Here is a 21794-nt window from a genome sequence, read left to right as displayed (position 1 = left end):
CCCTAAATTCCCTCATCATCAGTTTTTTGAAATTATGAACCTAAAGGTGTGGTGTTTCCAGCTTGACGTCAAGCTGGGAACACCAAAAGTTTGAGGGGGAAGGGATTTTTGAACCAAGTCGGAATTAGAGCACTTAATTAGCCCAAAAAAAGCCCTAAATCACCCCATCATTAGAATTTCGAAATTCGATTGTGGTGTTTCCAGCTTTACGGACCTATGACTTTTTTCACATGAGAATTGTCAATTATGTCTCCATAGAGGAAAACCTCAGTCATGACCTTATCACAAAAAAAAACAAAACAAGAGTGGTATAATTATTTTCCATGATTTAGACAACAAAATAAAAATGTTATTATCCTAACAGTTGTGTCAATTGGATTCTTATAATTTAAATGTGTCTTTGTTTGAAATTGACTTTTTGAAATGTGTAAAAAATCGTTGTTCGCTCTCACGTGCAAGGCCCTTTAAAGGTGACAATCGCGAAGTTAAGGGGGATATATAGCCGCAAACTTTCAAATAGGTTATGGAAATCAAAGACGTACCATATATATAGTGTCTTTGATGGAAAGTTTGATTCAATTATTGTTAATAGCGTTCCGTCTTCTTTACCTTTTATCAGAAGACCCTTTACAAATAATCGTTCAAGTTTCGTGAAATCGAAAACCGATAGGAAAAATGTAAATTTAACTATGTACTTTAATAAAAAGTCGCCATCATGTTCCAAAAAGCTTACATATGAACAATCTCAGAAAGTCTTTGAAATATATTTGCAAAATAAATTAAGCTTTAAATGCATTGCTTTTTGAAAAAATAAAACTTACCAGTTTGATTTATCTTATTGCATTGGGCAGGTTCAGACAAATTTTAAGGGAATTCATTTGCAGTCAACTGCATTCCTTGAACGTAAATTTTGACTAAGATAACTAGCTAGTTGACCAAGTGTCATACATTTTCAACTCGAAACTTTACTTCACAAACTTCTACCTTCAGTTGATCTGGTAAAAACTACCAAAAACATTATTATTTACAAAACACTCCTTAGACGAGCCGCATCTATGCTTAATTACTGGCAAAACATATTTAGGTTGGAATACCGTTCCCTTTGTCCTTCGGACATCTCGTGCACCTTCTTGTCCCATTCTATTTATTAGTTTCGTCACTCTACACTATGTACTTCTATTCGTTTGCTGCCCAGTTAGCATGTGATCTTGTGAACTCTATTCTTAGTCTACGTTGCCTTGAAGTTACTAGAAACACGACCATGTAACCCAACTTCCACCAATCTTCTTCTAATTGTGCGTGGGCCTATCGGGACATCGAATACAACCGAGAGTTGGCGTTGTATCTCTGTACAGCTTATTTTTGGGTCTTTTTTGGCTAGCCTACTAATTGCTCAATCCATTTGGCAGCTTGTCTTACGGGGCCGTTTTGTACTAGGTACATTTTCAGCAATCCCGAAATTTTGAAAATGCTTAATTGCATTGAAAACTTTCTTTGCAGAACAGTACATTTGAGACGCAATTGCTCTATAGGACATTTTAAGCTTCCAGAGCTCAAGAATCGCAATTACCTCCAAAATTTAAAAATTATTCTTTAAAACCATTTGAAGACAATTCAGAATTTTCTACTTACCAATCCAAAATAAAAAGATTATTTTTATTTCACCCAAATCAATTTTAATTAAACTGTTTCTAATTAGTTGACCAGTTGAAAGGAGCGCTTTTTACACTCTACCTTGAATTTTGTGTGTACTATGCAAAGACTTATGCACAAATGATGCTTTTCAAACAATTATTTAATAACACTTGCATTACACCGTTTAGGATACCGCTATTCTAGTCACACATGACAAAGTGAATGTGAAAATGAAAAGCAGGTAATGTTTCTAATTAGTTGTCCACATCTGTAAATTGTAAAAAAAATATAACCTGTTCCTTTACAAATTTGAGAAGGAAACGTTTTACACAAAAAAATAAATAGATTTGTGCAGAAAGTAAATACTTTACAGAGTAATACAATTCAGCTTTTAATAAAATGAAAAACATGATCAGCTGTCATTTTGACATTAATGGATTGACTTTGTAGTTAGGGAGAATTTTCTTGGCTAACTTTCCAGTCAACTTTCCAATAAAATTGCCTTAATTGGAATGCAAGTTTTTGGCAGCTTTGGCCAATCAGATTCTAGATACCTGCCTTACTTTCAAGTAGGTACCTTATGTCGCCTGAACCTGTCCATTGATCTTTCGCTGAAACTAAAGCTCTAACATGTTTCAAAATTTTGCGCAAAAAGGGAAAGGTGTGAAAGCGAAAAATGCGAACTCCCTTTTCTAAAATATATTTATTAAGATCATTTTTGTATAATCCTTGGATAAAGGAATGCCCAACAAAACTATATCACGTCATTATAAACACAATAGTGAAACGTTTACCTTATCGTGTTATAGCATTTGAATGTTGTTTGAAAAAGGACATTCGTGCTTCACTGCATAGTCAGCTTTAACTGAGAGCTGCGCTGCGACCACTTAAGTTACTTTTGTGTCCGCATCAGAGCAAATATAAAAACTAGGGTATTATAAATTTATGAGCAAAATGAGAATGTAAACAAGGCCGGAGCGCGGGCGCTGATCTACATCAGGGAGAGAGACAATTAATTAAATTATAATGCATAACTCATTATGGATGATTTATTAAAGCAAGTTAAGCATACGTTTACGTTCGTGAATCCTCCTGATTCTTCCTTATATTGCACTACCGCAATCCAGTCTCTCTCTTTCAATTCTGAAAGCACCGCAATAACAACCCTCTATTTATTTCCTGAATGTTCGTCGTCGGCTTGCTTAAGAACCCCACACCACATCCAGACGATGCGATAGCAATAGCGATGTTTCGAATTTCCGGAGATTAATTTTATTTTATTGTTATAAATGTCTGATAATTTCTGTGGGAATTCTGTACAATTGCGTGCATAAGGTTTAGTAAGGAGGGAACGATTCGATTCACAAGCATTCCAAGTGGTGTATGATGTGTATGGTACGTCTTCCTCCCTTTCTATAATTGAAATGTTTGTAAACCTACTTAAAAATTGGGTTTATACCACAACCGATTATTGTTGTGATTATGTGATGAGATGATGATTATATTGCTATTGATATGCGATCAAGAATGTTGCGGATGAAAAAGTCCTGATTTCATTGCAATTCTTGGGTTAAACAAACTGAAAGTAATTGAGTGGAGTTATGATGTTATCATATTCGAATAAACACGATTATAATTGGAAATCAATTGGTATTATAGGAAGGCGTTGATGTGGACACTGATTTAACACGACTGTTAATTCACCCCTGCCGTGGCTGTCATCACTTCTGAAACAATCATTTTAGAATTTCTTTGTAATCTTTTGAGCAATGTTTTTCCGCGTTACCGGCATTTTTCTTACATTTTCTTTGATGACAGCGCCAAGTGTTTTCGAAATTATTGGAAGCCAGAATTTTATTTATCTAAAGCGTTTTTCAGGAGGTTTCATTTTGCAATGTCACTTATTGACATTTAACAAGAAAAACATACATGCACCATTAATTCAACAACACATTGAGTTTGCGAGTAAAGTTTCCTTACCATCTATAATTGTCAGGTCATGGGAAACTTCATGAAGATGATATAGTGCTGCAACCGTAGTCGTGGTGTCCATTTGGCTAACAGAAACAGTGGTTTCAAAAAGTTTTATTCTTACGTCTATTTATTTATTTGCAAGAAGGAGGAGAAGAGCATTGCTGAAAATAGGGGCATATCTATCCTAAATTCGCTGCGAAAAGTTTTTAGCTCAATTTTCTATGAGAGATTTATCAGATGGATTGAGTCAACAAACCACTTAAGTATTTTTCAAGCAGGGCTTCGGTCAGGATTCTCTACTGTGGGTCATATCTCCGCGCTGTCTAGTATTGCATCAAAGTATTTGGAGAATTCTAAGAGGCTCTAGGCACGGTAAATAGGCAAGCATTGATCTACAAGCTATCATCTATAAGTGTATCTATACGAAATTTCTTCTATTATACGCCCAATTCCTGGATTCAACAACTACGGCAGTTTGGAATGGAAGCAACTTATCTGAATGGTTTGAGACGTCTACGGGTGTTCCCCAAGGATGCATTCTCACCCCAATTTTGTTTGCCCTTTATATCGATGCTGTCACTGACATTCTTCCGGGAGGTGTATTTTTTGCGGGCTCCTTAGTCATAGTCTTACTGTATGCTGATGACCATGTGCTCTGCAAATCAACAGACTTCAAGACTACTGTTCAACTTGGGGCCTAAAACCAATACAAGTGAAACAAAAGCTAGATACCGAAGAAGGCTACTGGAGGAATCATGGACTATCAACAATGAGCGCATCGATGTAGTAAAGAAGTTCAAGTACCTGGGAGTGTTGATAACATCTAACCTTAACTGGAGTAAACATACAAAGGAGAAAGGTAGGGAAGCCAAACTAGCTATAAATCTGATGTGGCCAACGTTTTTCAGCAACAGCAACATTGATGTAGCATCGAAGTACCGAGTGCTCAAAGCAACAGTCAATACTTGTATGTGCTATGGGTTGTGTACGCACAACATGAGGAATTCGAAAGTATTCAGAGGTTCTTTTTCAAGCGACTATTCCGCAACACCAACGTATGCTTTACATGTGGAGTCAGGTTTAGCACCGAATTAATTCCAAAATCTTAAATCGCATGTCAAAAATCTGACTACAGTAGTGAAAAGAGAAAACGGACTACATAAGTCAATTCTGTTAAGGCAACTTCGAAGAAACGCAACACCTTTCAAAAAATGGAACCATCTTGCTGCGGCACAAAATGTAACGATTACTTCAACTGAAAATAACGTTATTGAATGGCAGAATTTACTTGATGACCTGATTGCTTAAAGTGATAATGCGGTATATTTACAATATCTAGAAAGGGCATCCTCTTCAAAAAGTAGAAACATTTACAGGAACCTGAACCACCAATTGTCATCTGAGGGCTGATTCTAGAAAGCGAGTGGATCGCATTGAAAGCGAAAATTCAATTTCGACCTTCTTCGCTTTGAGTTAATTTCAAAAGCGAATCCTTCCATTTTTCCAGCTTAAATGTCAAATATTTCCAATCCATTTCCATGATATTTTCCAATTTTTCATTTATTTGTCAGCTGTTTCCAAAAATATGATATTTCCTTCCACTAAAACTAATTGTTTTTCTCTGAAAAAAGTATCTTAATGTTTGTAGTTATATTTTAATATTATTGTTGGTTCCAAGTAAACAAAACTAGTTTTCAATGGACTCCATAAATGTTTTTTTAAACGCAGAAAAAGAAGAAGCAAGAAAAAAAGCTTATTATTATTATTACAAATCCGCCATTAAAAGCGATTCGCCGCTCTTTCTGAAATCGGCCTTCTGATAAGAGTTATTTTTGCAAGTAACTGACTGCAGAAGCTATCGGTATCATCTTTAGGCCTAGAGTTGAAATACTTAATCTAAACTTTGTGCCTTATAGATCCGATTTATCATAAATCTGCACTCTCTGCAATTTAGGAGAACTTGAAGGCACTCACCATAGCAGTTTGCTCAATATTGCAAGAAATAAGGCGATTATATTTCCAAGCCAGTTTTTTCACTTTGAACGAGCTTATTGATATCCTCAACGGATCAATTGGTTGGGTAAATCTCTTTAAATTTTTTAAACATGCGTTGTCATATCGCAATAGTTTTTGAACCTTAAGAAATATTCTCCCAGTTAAAAAAATTACAAATATTTTTGTTTCAAATCACGTGAAATTTGAATAGTATATATTTAGGTATGTTCCTAGTCATTAAAATTGCTTAAAAGTGTAATATCTTTCAAATTTAAAATATAAAATGTATCTCAACATTATCTATCATTACTATGATCTGTATTTTATTTTAAATAAAAACTACTTTTTTTTTAAGATTCGCTTTTTCCTTAACAATTTTCTCTTTTAAAGTCGAATAAGTTGATAAAATAAATAAAAAATGTAAAAAACTGTTTATTGAAGATTTAAAAACTTTTATATTTACTTATATATATTTTAGTTTAAAAAATGTCTATCAGCTGCTTTGCCATGTCCTTATGTTCTTAGTTTTAATAGAATGTAAAACTTATATATTGTAATAAAGAAATGTATCTACCTATCTATTTGCAACGCAGACTTACAGATTAGACTTCAGTTAATCGTACAGGCTAGTTTATAAATTTACTAACAAAAACAATGTAACCTTAGTTTATTAAATCTATAGTGCTACATGGCGCCTTTTTTTACGTTACCGTAGCCTCAAGACGGCGTTTGAAGTTGTGTATACGAAAGTTAAGTAAAATAACTGCCTTCGTAGCCACTAGGTGTTACCCCCATAAAAACCCACAAACGATGATAGTGCTTCAGGTTTTATATATAAAGATGGTACGTCCTTTATAGCTAAACCACAATCACGTGTTCGGTCTTTGCCGACTTTGCCATATTAAATAGAACCATTGGACTCTTTTGAGACAATCGTAAATGTTACTTTAAGCTTTATGCTTTGTATCGTAAATATCGTAAGCTCGTGTTTAACGCTCAAATAGATCTATTTTCTATTTGTTGCACTTTGACAGCTAAGCATTGAACTGTCATTGAAATATTGATTGTTTCATTTCAGAATCGGTGTATAGCAGCAGTGCCTTGCCTTATGTTCTTTAAATTATAAAATTACTAAAAGAAAAAAATAAATAAATCATAAAAGTGAAGTTAAACTTAAGTAAACTATCTTTTCAACGCCCGAGATTTATAGCTCCATTACGGTTTGCAAATTCTTAGGTCGGCTTCATAACACATGATATTGTAAAATATCGCAAAGTATTAAGGATAGTGTGTTGTTGTCTTAAAAGTACTTTATTAGCTTTTCAAATTCCGCATAAAAACTGAAGGTAAATGGTTGAGAGTTGTAAATCACTAGGCCCTTATTCTTTATTAGCTGGAGTGTCAACTTTCAATTAATAGCGGATAGATATTTTCGGATTATATAAAACTTTATTTATTAAGAAGACATTTTCTTGTTATTCACATCAATAAGAAACGTTCTCAATTACAAAAACCCTTTTTAATTAACTGGTTAGGTGTTAAACTTTAATATTTATCAACTGTCAATTGATTTTTAAGGCTGAGTAGAGGGCTGATTTTTAACTTCCTATAGGAAGTTATTGTAATGGGTCCGTTTTGTCAAATTGAAACCTTTGACATTTCTCAACTTTTCAAGGTCTCTAAAGTCGAAATAAAAGATTTTCAGAAAGACGTCTGTGCATGTGTGTGTACGTGTTCGCGACGATTTTTCGTCGTGCATAGCTCAAGAACCAGAAGAGATAACTACTTCAAATAAATTTTGTTATACAGATAAAATGCAGAAAGGGCTCTAAAGAAAAAAAAAAAACAAACAAAACATTACTCAAAGTTGGTAAAAAATGAATTTCGATTAAAATATCTTCTTTTTAAAAAATCGAGATTATGGCTTCGAATTAATTTTCACTCATAAGAACTATTGTTTTCAACATTCTAGGAAACTTTGAAAAAAATCGAATTGACCGTTTTTTTTACAAAAATTAAAAACCTAAACAAATAAATGAATAAAAGTTGGTAAAAATTGACTTTCGAAAAAGTTGGTAAAAATTTGTTTTCGACTAAAAATCCATTTAACAAAACTAGATTTTCAAACTAAACTATTTCTTTATATGAAAAATATTGTTGGTCATTTTTCAATTTTTAAGAATAATTTAACTATTAAAATTTTGTATCCCAACACGAAAACCTTCAAACTTTTAAGCAAGACAAATCGACAGACGGGATGGGAAGTTATTAGTGTGGGTTGCACACAGCCTCTTTTTTCATTTCATTGTATCATCTAGAGTTAGTAAACAATTTTACCCAATGATATCATTTTATATGTGCAATTAAGTTTATTTAAAGCAGCCGCACCTTGTCAAAACGTAGAAAAAAGCAAAAAACCTCTGCAACTGTTTTTATGCCAAAATCTATTTCAAATAAGAAATTAAAAAGTAAACACATTTTTCATCTAATTCCTCTTAATATCCGGTTTTTCGTGCCTAGTACGCTGCTGATGCGAAACGAAATTTCCCATACAAAAATGACATGACGAAATCATAAACGAAAAATTTCGCTGTGCTTTTTGTTTTTCAGTACGCTGCTGAACAACGAAATGTGTCATTTTAGTGGATAGCTGTACTAGATTTTTTAGTACAATTCTCCACTCTTTTCGTTCTCAATTTAATTGCCCGGTATATTAATTGCTTGCGAAATTTTGACGTTTAATTTATTTATTGGAAAAAATTGTTTACAAATCAAAATTGAAAATTGTTTACTCGTGACTTTCGGTGTTTTTGTTTTTTGTTTTCCACAGCTGACAGAACTCTACACAAATATTTTTCCGTTGTGGTTTTCGTTTTAATTTCGCTCTACACTTGGAGACCACCGAAAAATTTCGTTTCGCATCAGCAGCGTACTAGGCTTTAAGGGAAACAATATCCGTATTCCAGAATTTTAAAAGTATGAAATCTTTTGCGAAAGCACTTCTTAATGAATTAATTTAAAAATTAAACTTAAAACGAATCGAATCATTTGACTGTATTCAATAATTATAGAGTTTTTACTTTCTTGCAGTCCTTGCATTCAGTTACAGACTTTGCAGTTACACTTATTTATGAAACCTTCGCATTCACTTGAATGAATGCAAAGACTTTAAGTGAATTCAAAAGAATGCAATTAATTGATTGCAAAGTCGAATGAATAAACGTGTGAGTGTGAGAAATTGGTATTACCGTTGGCGAATTGAGAACCGTTGATTCGACTTAAATGTCATTACTTTTTCGAAGTTTGGTCTCACTCTATTGTCGTTATCGAATGTTCGTTGATTTGAACTTCATTCGAGTTATTTTTTGTCGAATGTTCATATTGTGTGAGAAAAGGTCGAAGCTTATGTAAAAGAAATGTCGGAAAATAAAACAATGTATGTACATATGTTTATTTCATTTTTAACTTCCCATAGGAAGTTATTGTAATGGGTCCGATTTGTCATATTGAAAATTTTGACATTTCTCGACGTTTCAAGGTACCTATAGTCGAAATAAAAGATTTTTAGAAAGATGTATGTGCGTGCGTGTGTACGTACGTTCGTACGTTTTTTTCGTCGTCCATAGCACAAGAACCAGAAGAGATATCAACTTCAAACAAATTTTGTTATACAGATAATAAGGCAGAAAGATGCAGAAAGGGCTCTTAAGAAAATTGCATGGTGGTTTTTTACCATAGCGGTTTGAAAAAAGGGAAACACTTTGGTTAACCATAAATATCTTACGAACCAAAAACGCTAGAGACTTGAATTAAATTTTATATAATATATCGAAACGTGATATCAAAGAAGTATATTTTTTTGAAAAAAATCCATTTAACGGTTTTTTTTATAAATCAAAAAAACTGAAGAAAAAAAATTTGTCACCTCCAAAATTTTACGACTAAAATATGATTTCATCTCCAAAACAATTTTGTGCAACGAAGAATAATGATAAAATTTTGAAAAAAATCGAGTTGACAGTTTTTTTTACAAAAAATAAAAACCTAAAAAAAAAATTAATAAAAGTTGGTAAAAATTGATTTTCGACTCAAATATCTTTTCCAAAATTTGAGATATTGGCTTTAATCTACTTTTATCTTTCAGAAAATATTTTTGTCAACCTTCAGTAAAATTTTGAAAAAATCGAATTGACTATTTTTGTAAAAAAAAAATTAAAAACCCACAAAAAATTAACAAAAGTCGGTAAAAAATGATTTTCGACTTAAATATCTTTTCAAAAATTTGAGATAATAGCTTCTTACTTATAAGAAATATTTTTTTTCAACATAAGGACAACTTTTGAGAAAAATCGAATTGACTTTTTTTACAAAAATTAAAAAATTTACTTTCGACACAAATAGCTTTTCAAAAATTAAAAATATTGGCTTCAAACTTATTTTATTCCACTGAAAATATTGATTACGATATTCAGTGATTTTTATATATAAAAAATCCAACAGTCCGTTTTTTCATAAAAAATAAAATCTACAAAAAATAGAACGCAAATTTGGTAGAAATTGAAACGAGTACATATAGACAAACTTTTAAGCAAGACAAATCGACAGACGGGATGGAAAGTTGTCAGTGTGGGTTGCATCCCAGCCTCTTTTTTTTTCTGTTTGTATTGAAAGTCTTATTTTTACAGTGTTTAACTGCTTATAACAAAAGATCGGCCCTGTTGTTCAAAATGTCCCACATAAACCACAATATTTGCCTTAGAGTTCAAATTTCTTGACAAAATTTAAAACCCCACTATTTCTTATTTCAATTTTTTGACAAAATATATCTTTCAATTAATTAAATACCGATATTGTTTCTTTTTTATATAAGTTGCCAGACGTCGTCGAAAAGAAGGTCGGCCCCGACGACAGCGAACAACTTTTAGCACCGAACAGACTCTTCGATTGGAAGTGGAATTCCATCGCAACGAATATATTTCCAGGAGTAGAAGATTTGAATTAGCAGAGAACTTACGACTGACAGAGACACAAATTAAGATTTGGTTTCAAAATCGACGTGCCAAGGATAAACGCATCGAAAAAGCCCACATCGATCAGCAATACAGGTAAGATAATTTAAATATACAAATTTGTAATCTTCATCAATCTTATTAATACCGAAACAGCATCAGTAGTAGCAAGTGTGATTTTTATTAACTTTTATATAAGATTAAATTACATAGTTAAGTATATTTTTTTTTCCACAAAAGAGCATTGGCATGTGCCAAGTTGAATTGAAGATAGGACAGATTCCAATAAAATGACATATGTCCTATCTAGATCTCAAATTTCTGTAGGTACATTCCAGGATTTGCTCACTTATGAAGGTTACGTAATTAAGTCTTAGGAGTTCGCATATGTCGCTTTAAAAATAGTATTGATTACATCTAAACTGTTCTGGTAATTAAAGTAAAGTTTTTTTTTAAATATTTTATAGGAGCTTCTTGGTTGACTTTGTTGGCTTTGTTCGTTGAAAGCATTTCTTGCAGAGTTCTCAATTTCCCCTAAAAGTGTTTGATGGTTTGTTTTAAAATTTTCTTTATTTCCTAGTTGAAGTGGTACATATTGGTCGAGCTTTAGTCTTCTCCATTCCTTAAAAAAACTGTGGATTTCTGTTTTTAAGTTGTAGTATTATTCCTTTATTTCATTAAAAAACATTTTTTTCACAATATGAAAATCAAAATCAGATTGTTTGCCAGAAAATAACATTTGCTTTAATAAAATAAATAGTTGTTTAGATGTTGAAGATATATATTTTCATCAACTTTTGCGATAACATTTGAAAAGATATTTTGCCAGTTATCTATGTTAAACTCATTCAGTTCAAGAGAAACATTATGCAATCGGGCAAGTTGAGTCCATTCCTTAAATGGCGATGCTTCTATTCGCAAAAGAACCTTCATGATAGATGTGTGAAGATTCGAACTTGGTTTATTCATTGCTCTTATTAAAAAATCTGGATGCAATTTCAAATTTTCAATATAAATCGGCGCAATTCCAGATTCAACATAAATTGCATAGGTTAGAGTCGAGTAGGTAACCGAAATAATCTTTTCAAAAAGTGGAGTTGTATAAACTTAAATTCTTCAAAATAGGTGTGACCAAAAACTTGAATACCGCTAGACAAGCAAGTGTTAAAGGTTTCTTGGAAAACTCGGTATTTAGATCCTAAGTCTATGTTTTTGTTTGAGAAGAAAGTTGGCCACATTATGTTGAGAGCTACTTTAGCTTCTTTACTCTTACGCTGAACATGTTTATTGAAGGTACTGTTAGCAGACATCAAAACTCCTAGATATTTTAATTCCTGTACTATTTCAATAGGTTGGTTGTTAAGGAACCACCTTTCTTCTCTCAACCTTCTACAACTCTGTAGTCATCTCTGTAGTCAACAAGTCATCCGCGTAAAGAAGTACTTTTATACGAATATCAGAAAAATAAACTCCACCGGGTAAATTATCTGAAATATCATCAATGTAGAGGATAAATAAGATTGGGCTGAGGATACATCCTTGGGGAACACCTGCAGTCGTTTTAAACCAATTTGAAACCTCGGCCCCATCCCAAATTGTAGCATAAGTTGTACATACAAAATTTTCGTAGATATTTAGAAATTTTCTAGATATGCCAAGTGAGGCCCTTTTGTAAATGAGAGCTTTTCGATTGACGGAATCGTACAAATTGTTGTAAAAAGAAAGAAGATACTACTTGTATTCTAAATATGAGTTTTTTAGACATTCAACAGGAATGCGATCAATTCCTGGGGACTTATTGTTTTTCATGTTAAAAAGAGTTAAAAAGAGTTCCAATTCATCAAGGACTATTACAGAATCAAGTAAATTATCTACTGTTAAGGTGTATGAAGCGATTTTATTTTTAAGGCGATTGGTAGGATGTTTTGAAGTGTGAGAAGTATAAACCAAAAGTGTACATGTACGAGTATATCGGCTGTAGATCAGTTTCAAGGTGCAACATGTCATTTTGTGTGTTTTTATTCGTTTTGAAAAAATCGCAGTTTTTCGACTTCTTCTAACTCAAGTAAACTCGAGACTTGTGCCGCATAACACATAGTTGATTCAACGACTGCATCAAAAATTATGTATTTTGGACTTGAAGCTATATTTCGGTCGCAGACGCAAGTTTTAAAATCATAGTTTATTTCGCCTTTGGATTCTTTCAGCTTTTCTTGTAAATGCTTTTTAAATGATAGCGTTTAAGTTAGGAAAACACCGACTTACTTATGTTCCCTTACAATTTCCAAGTCAATCATTTCGCAAGTCTAACTTTCATTCCTTTCGAGACGACCGGCCGTTTCGAAATACCATTATTTTTTATTTAGATGCATTTAATTGTAATTTTCACAGCTTGCAATAAAGTTGAAAATTAATGGTACTACATCTGGAGAATATTGGACGATTCTGATAGTACACCAATGTCATCAGAATAGAGTAATATTTGATGCGAAGAACCATACTTGAATCATCTAAATGAATTGAGAAGAGGAGTGGACTAAAGAGACATCCCTGCCTTACACCATAAGTTGGTTCTACACTCCAAGGTTGCTTCATTAAAAAAATAAAGATCTTCTGTCTATGTAATCGAAAGCCGCTTTGAAAAATACAAGGAATGCGTACAATTTTTCCCTTAATCTATTTACGTACGAGCAATACTTGTCAGGGAGAAGATATTTTCTTCTGTTAAGAGGGGTACCCTCTACAAATTCAGTTTGAAATTCGCTTAATAATTCATTTTCGTTTATCCATTCGGTTAAACGTTCGTAGTAAGATCTCTGTTAAGAGGTTTGTGACAGGTTTTGAAAACGATTAGTATTGTAGTCCGTAGTAACTGGGAGTTTTTGAATCGCCTTTTTTTAATTGGTCGTATTACATGTTTCTTAAAAATTTCCAGATTAGTTTTTCAAAAGAATCTGGTTTTGAAATACCCATACGAAATACGATCTCGAGCAGGGGTTTAATTCAATCCATTTCGGTGTATGACGCTTTTAACATCATCGATATATTGATATGGGAGTTCATATTCCATGGCGTACGCATTTGTTAGCGGATTCAGAAGCTTTTCAAAATGTGTTGTTAACGCTACATAGGCCACTTTGATGTTTTGCGTGAAAAAGGTTCCATTTACTATTTTGGTAAATTTTGTGTTTTTGGGGGCATAATGTTGTAGTTTGTGTTTTCCTCCCGATACATGATCTTAGTGTAATTGAATTTTCTTAACAAGAGGGGAAAGGCTTTTATAAGTTAAATATTGTGATTTAAACCTGCTGTAATTCTCTGTACATCTTTTTCATACCACGGTATTTTTGACTTTAAGCTTTCTTGTTTAGATTGAGTATTTTGGTGAATCTTATTATTAACTTGAACAGAAATATATAACGGTCTGAAGCATCAATTTGCTATTCAGTTTAGTTGATGCATTCGATTCAAAAACCTCTACCAAATTGGTCATAATTCATGCCCTTACGCTCGCTACCATTTGCTCCCATAGAACAAATTGTAAGAATAATCCCAATCAGATATTTTTCAATTAATTTAGCTTAAGCAAAAACGATTTTGTATAAAATACAAATTTGAAAAAAAAGAAAATAGTTTTATTAACCTTTCGAATCGATTGAATCCTGGGTATGATTTAAAAGTCACAATAAACCAAGTATTGCCATAAATTCAGTCATAAAACTTCAAGACTTATTTTGGTTTCATTTTCATTTCTGATTACGCTAAGGAAAATAGAATCGTAATAATTGCCTTAAATAGGTAAGGAATGAGTTCTGGCGAATGTTCGGAAATCGGGTCCTACACTACCTCGTTATATCTTTATGAATAGATGGCAGCCCAAAAAATAGTCGGATATATTCACCACATTCATTTTAATACTACCGGTGTTTTTTTTTCATGAAGAAATGGTAAGAAAACATCTGGAAATTGAGAATAAACTAACAATTTGATATAAAATGAAAACTTCAAGGAGGGGGTTTTGTTCGTAGACGACTGCATTAACATGTGGTGTTGAAGCGAGCTTGAAGCTAGCCTCAATTCTTTATATACCTGAATCGAGTTGAAATGAGCTTTATTCGACTTGACTCCGGTCGGTTAGTTAGTCCATTTTTATTAACAAAACTAAATGATATCAACAGCTAGCGATTGATTTTTTCCCAATCGAAAACGCATGTTTCCAAATGCACCACTCAACGAACACAGCCACCGAGATACAAATGAAATATCAATCGTACCAACATTTGAGAACGAAATCACATAAGATCCATTCGAGACTCGTATAAATGTCAAAAGACCATCCGTAGTAAGATACTACTTTAACTTTTATCGGTAGTATTCATACTGCGGATATTGTTTTGTTATTCGTGCAAAATACCACTATACTATTGATACATTTTCCAACAAAACACGGGTACTGATTAGGGTGCATCTACACATAAAAGGCTATTGACCCTCTATAGATAAATTGTTAATACCTGGACCCTGCAAATTTATTGAAAAGAGTCAATTAATGATAAATCTGTATATCAAACCAAAACTGTTTTTCTAAGGGTCAAAGGTAACCATCACCACGCTTCTGTAATGGTTTTAAGGTCTCACTTCAAAGTGTCTCACCTCTCCATTTTTGGGAACGAATGTGAATAGTTGTACCATAGAAATGTGATTAAGGGTTTAACAAACTCACTTTTCAATGAAGATAGACAAATTCTTGTTACAGGATTTTGTGGAGACAAACAAAGCCAAGACAGCAAAAATGTTCCTTAGGGTCAACATCGTAGGTCTCAGAGAAGCTTAAGATTGGCTCTCGGAGACTCCATATTTTAATACTTATGATTATTTTTGTCGCCGGAATTGAAAAGCGTGCCTAATGAGACTTTTCACAGAAATTATTAAATTCTTAAGATAGAGTGTAAGGACTGACATTAAACTGAGGTCTGTCATTTTGAGTGTAACTTAATTTTTGATTGAACCAATATGCCAAGTAAATGAAACAACAATGAATACAAAATAACAGAACTTATGGCACGACTAGGTATGAGTAAAAATTTTAGGGGAGGTAATTTATGATATCTTAACTTGGACTACTTGCATTTACGTTATCTTCCTCAAATGAAATAAAAATATATAGATATGACCTGTTTATTACCAAATGGTACCTACGAGTATGTTCTTCATTTTTAACTATCCATAAAAAATGTCTAATTAAAATCATACCAATTCATTAATAACACCCTAATTTCTCATCCCTTTCAACAGGAATTTCGTTGTAGCGAACGGTTTTATGACCTCGATCATGGGACAAAATGTTTATCCTCCAATCATATCGAATCTTCATCAGCACTTCCATGCCCAGAATGGTCTTCCATCACGAATGGTTCCTGCAGTACCTCTGTCCTCCTCAACAGCATCGGCGGTGGTGGTGGCGGCGAATCACCATCAATCACCCCCCTCATCCGCCCCTAATCGAAACGATCTTAATTACAGTGAAATAAGTGGCTTCTATAAACATAACGCAGTTAACTCATGTTAGCAATAATATTTTATTGTTTAATGTTTACTTTTTATTATACCTTAATACGTAAGAATAATTATTATTATATTTTATCTAATTTTATTTATCGGAATCTTTTCTTTTTTTCAAAATATAATAAAATGCGTGTATTCAGGCGCATTATTAAAAACAAAGTAAAAGTTGGAAGAGAGAGGGTACACCTCTAGCTAGATTAGATACTGAGTATTGATCCAATACTCTTTCAATTTTTGTATTTTTTTGAATGAAGTATTTCTTTTGTACCACATTATTATAAAGATGTAAATAATTTTGAAACTTTTTTTATATGATAAGAATGATTGTATCTATGCCTTTTCCCAGTGAAGGAAGATGAAGAAAATAAAAGGAGAAGAGTTATATTACATGACGGATAAATGCTTTTTATTTCTATTGGTAACTTTTCAAGCACGTCGTGGATTTAAATTGGCTTTTTGTGGAAGGAATAAACCGCGAAAGTATAGCAAGGGATGGAAACAATCGAAATTCCATAATTTATCTTTTGCAACGTTGACTCTGAAAAGACTTGCAGTGCCTTAAGAAACATCTTAATTAACTGGAGGAAAATAGAAAATATGGGTTCAGTTAAAAACAGACAATAGACAAATAATTTTGAATCACCTCTGGAAGAGAACAACGCCAGCCTTGGGTATAAAAGAGATATTTAAGAAAGAAAAAGTTTATGTGTCTAAACACTATTTTATCAAAAGACGAAGATAAATTCATATCCTTGGTGCTCGAGTCCTCGAGTCGGTTATCGGTTTGTTATGATTCAATCATATTATAAACTTCCATAAAAAGTTATTGTAATCGGTCCGATTTGTCGAATTCAACATTTTTACATTTCAAGGTCCGTAACCTCTAATTCACAGATTCCTAGAGAGACGTTCTTTAGAAATTAAAATTTTTGGCATCTGGTAATTTTGAGAATAACCGAATTTACGATTTTTTTTTACAAAAAATAAATGAATACAAATAATACGTTAGACGAATTATTCAAATTAAGACAAATCCTGTAAAAGACCCATTGGCGTCTTTAGGCATGGGCCCCAAATCCACCAACTCAATGGAATGAATCTATACAAGAATTATATAGAAAACAAAATAAGTTTAGTAGACAGTAACAAAAAAAAAACAAGTTTCATTTTACTCCCCGTTCCGTTGAACTTCTCCTCCTTAACATCTTAAACCTCTGGCAACATGAATCAATTTATTGACAGATTGCTCAATATCCCAAGATCAAAAGTTACGGATAAAATTTACATGTCAGAATTTTTTAAAAAGGTTGGTTATCATTAAACGGTTTAAATGAATATTGTTTTCGAAATTTAGGTAAGTTCATTTAAGACTTGATGTTACTTCCTCACAGCTCAGCTGCTGCTAAGTGGATACTTTTTTTATTTACTTTGATTAAAACTAAAAGCAAACTTAATTTTGATACCATTAATAATATAATGCTGGCCAAAGTGCTTCAAGGTGAGAAAAATAACGCTTCAAGATGAGAAAATAGCGTTTGGTCTGCAAACACATTTTTTAAAATTAATTTTATAGAAATTTTACTAAGCGATAATATTCGATCTCCTGACATAATTTTAACACATTGTAATCTTAAAAAAAAGAGCCAAGAATGCAACCGACACTGATAACTTCCCATCCCGTCCGTGCGTCGGTTTATCTTGCTTAAATGATTTGCAGGCTTTAGTGTTTTGTTAAAATGTTGTCAGTTGAATTATTCTAATAAATTTAAAAATTACCAACAATATTTTGAATATGATGAAATAGTTTTATTTCAAAATCTATTTCTATATTTTAGAAATAATTACGGAATGTCGGAAATAATATTTTTAAAAGAAATTAGTTTGAAGCCAATATTTTTTTTTTTATTTTTGAAAAGGTATTTAAGTCGAAAGTAAATTTTTATCAAATTTTTAGTAAAGTTTTTTTTTAGGTTTAAATATTTTATACAAAAAAAACTATTAATTCGATTCATTCGATTTTTCTTAACCAGATGTTAAAAACGTTATTCTTCGTTCCATGCAATCATTTCGGAAAGATAACCATTTTTTGTTCGTCAAATATTCGAGGTTACAATCATTTTTGTCAGTTTTTTTTATAAAAAAAAAACGTAAATTGGGTTTTACAATATATTATAATATACATATATATATTATATATATATATATATAAACAAGTCCTAATGAAAATTTTAGGTGAAATTATATCGGCAAAATATCTACCAGTTGACTTTTGTAATTCGGTATGTTAAAAATTGTGTTCCTATCGAAAGGTTCTTAAAATGTTTACCCATTCAAAAGCATAAATCTAAATATTTGGCTGACACAATCTTGACATTTCTGAAACTATGATATTTCAATAGAGGATTAAAGAGGACAAAGCTTTGATAATGCGTCTAATATATCGGGAAAATATTCTGGTTTGCAAGCAAGATTAAAAGAGAAGTGCGAATTAACTACCTTTGTACCTTGTGCAGCACATTCTCTTAACTTAGTAGGCCTTCATACAGCTGGTTGTGTGCAGGCGATAACAAATTTCTTTCAAGTGGTTCAAAAATTATACAACTTTGTTTCTTACCCATCGCTGCAATAAATTGAATTAATGTTTAGGTTCACTTCACATAGAGTTCTTAAAAGCCTTTCTGAAACAAGATGGTCTGCACGAGATAATGCAGTTAACGCGCTCCATCATGGTTATAAGCAAATTATTGAAGCCTTCACATCTATCTCTAGAGATCCAAAGCAAGTTCCCGACACAGAAAGCGAAGCGAAGAAAATGTCAAAACTGGAGGTCATCATTTTAACAGAAATTTGGAACACAATATTAGAAAGAATTCATAAAACCAGCCAGGGCCTTAAAAGAATAACAATAACGATTGACGTTGCTGCCAATTTGCTTTGTTCACTATGTTCTAAGGGAGAATGCCAAAATTCAGAATCTAGATGCTAATTAAAAATGCAATATAATTTGATGGCCCTGCACCATCCGTCCAGCTTAAAATATCAATTTTTTCCGATTATTAACACTATTAACTTGCAATTAAAAATACGATACAATTGCTATCAAGAAATTAATGCATTGTTTGGCTTTTTTGTCGATTGCAATAATTGACTTCAGGGAGTTGCAAAATTCTAGCGAACAGTGTACAAAAAATACCATATATGTAGATGATAATGCAGAAGAACTGGGGGTAGAATGTCTGCACCTCGTCAAGTATTTAGATGAATTCAATAAAGATGTATGAATATTGTGCCTACTTTTTTGGGCCCCCAAATCATATTGGGGCCAGGGCCAATCAAAAGTTTAAAGACGCCCCTGAAAAGACCAATGAGTTTCAAGACGCAAATAATAGTACAAATCGCCAAGAGCTTCTTTTGGCGAAGTCTGTACCTAGGATCCCAAAAAAATTGATCCAGTTATGCCGCATGCCGTTACAAAATACGTGGTACAACGTACAAAATACGGGTAACAACTCATCCGACCTATTTTAGACATGTGCAGGGTTCAGGAAAATAGATGCGATATCATGTGATTTCTTAAGAAATCCCTGAATCAGATAGTGCGCAGAATGGTGTTAACCTGGAAGGCACTATATTTAACAGGTCTTTACAATTGTTTGGCTTTGCAGACAACGTCTGTTCTAGGAGCATTTACAGCTATAGATAAACATGTGAAAAGCGTTCGTCTAGAAGTGAATGAGGACAAATCAAAGTGCATGCTATCAACAAATAAAACATAATATGTCCAGTCCACCACCTAGTACAAAACGTCGCAACTGGAAGCAGTGATTTCCAAGTAGTCAAGGAGTTTACTTATCTCTCTACTTTGGTTTGGTGAAACAAATGGCTTCAAAATTGCTTTCTCGAAAGACACAGTGCACGCTATACAAAACGTTTACCAGTTCTACTCTACAGTGCCGAGTGCTGGGAGATAAGTAAAAAGGGGAATTGATACTGGTCACATTGGAGAGACAAATCCTTTAGCGGATATTTGGTCCTTTATGTTTTACGCGAAGATGTCGAATAAAGGAAAAGATTCAATCGTGAAATTTATACGAACTGTATCAAGATGTTGATGTAGTTCAAAGAGCCAAAATACGCCGACAACACTAGTTTGGCCACATCCAGCGAATAGTCAACTAAGCTCCAGTACAGGAAATCTTTGAACCCTAGTCCCCAGGTTTGAGACGACGAGGAAGACCGAACCTCCACTAGAAAGACCAGGCGGTTACTGACGCAAGAGCGCTTGATTTCGCCGATCGGATGGAGCTTGCAAGGAACCGCAAGCAATGGAACATCGTAATATCTTAGGTAGAGAACCTTAATGGATCGGGAGCCGAATAAGTAAGTAAAAAAATAGTAACAAATGTTGGTAAAAATTGATTGTTCGTTTTTTTTACAAAATAAAGAGAATCTACGAAAATACTTCGTAGAATTGGTAAAAACTGGTAAAAACTAAATAGATGAAGGTACGGACTTCAAAATTATTTAATTCTATGTACAATTTTAATTTAATTTTTATAACTTATAATATGAAACATATTGCTGCTAACTCTTAGTTTAGCTTTTAGGAAAATTCAAATTCAACTTAAGTATTATGAGAAAAAAGAAAGCTATTGGGCAGGTTCAGGCGACATAAGGGACATGAAAGTAAGGCTGCCAAAAAATGACCTTCCAATTAAGGCAATTTTAATGAAAAGTTGACCCACACTGATAACTTCCCATCACGTCTGTCGATTTGACTTGCTTAAAAGTTTGTTTATATGTAGTATGTACTAGTATCAATTTTTACCAAATTTGCGTACTATTTTTGGTAGATTTTATTTTTTTATGAAAAAACGGACCTTTGGATTTTTATATAAAAATTACTGAATATCGAAAACAATATTTTCTGTGAAATAAAATAAGTTTGAAGCCAATATTTTTAATTTTTGAAAAGCTATTTAAGTCGAAAGTAAATTTTTATCAAGTTTTAGTATTGTTTTTTATATTCAATTTTTTCAAAATTTTATCGAATGTTGAAAACAATATTTCTTATAAGATACAATTAGTTTGAAGCCAATATTTCAAATTTTTGAAAAGATATTTGAGTAGAAAATCAATTTTTACCAACTTTTGTTAAATTTTTTTTAGGTTTTTAATTTTTTGTAAAAAAAACTGTCAATTCGATTTTTCTCAAAATTTTATCAAATGTTATAAACAATATTTCTTATAAGTAAAAAGTAGTTAGAAGCTATTATCTCAAATTTTTGAAAAGATATTTGAATCGATATTCAATTTTTACCAATTTTGAGTAATGTTTTTTTTTAGATTTTAATTTTTTTATAAAAAAAAACTGTCAATTCGATTTTTCTCAAAATTCTCTCAGATGTCAAAAACATTATTCTTCGTTGCACAAAATTGTTTTAGAGATGAAATCATATTTTAGTCGTAAAATTTTGGAGGTGACAATTTTTTTTTTCATTTTTTTATTTGTAAAAAAAAGCGTTAAATGGATTTTTTTCAAAAAATATATTTATTTGATATCACCTTACAATATATTATATAAACTTTAATTCAAATCTCTAGCGTTTTTGGTTC

At 32.4% G+C, this 21794-nt stretch overlaps 1 protein-coding gene across 1 annotated transcript in view; it reads left to right on the top strand.

The window, feature by feature from the left end:
- LOC129943126 (homeobox protein rough-like) overlaps positions 1-16516 on the top strand; it is a 29296-nt gene extending 12780 nt beyond the window's left edge. The window contains exons 2-3 of the mRNA XM_056052374.1: positions 10475-10709; positions 15909-16516. Of these exons, the coding sequence (XP_055908349.1) occupies positions 10475-10709; positions 15909-16182 (509 nt within the window). The 3' untranslated portion in view covers positions 16183-16516. The remainder of the gene's footprint in view (positions 1-10474; positions 10710-15908) is intronic.
- The last annotated feature ends 5278 nt before the right edge of the window (positions 16517-21794 follow it).

Source organism: Eupeodes corollae, chromosome 1 (genome assembly GCF_945859685.1).
Source record: "Eupeodes corollae chromosome 1, idEupCoro1.1, whole genome shotgun sequence".
Classification (NCBI taxonomy): Eukaryota; Metazoa; Arthropoda; class Insecta; order Diptera; family Syrphidae; genus Eupeodes; species Eupeodes corollae.
Note: the sequence above shows the minus strand (reverse complement) of the source record. Positions and strands in the feature narration are given on the sequence as shown.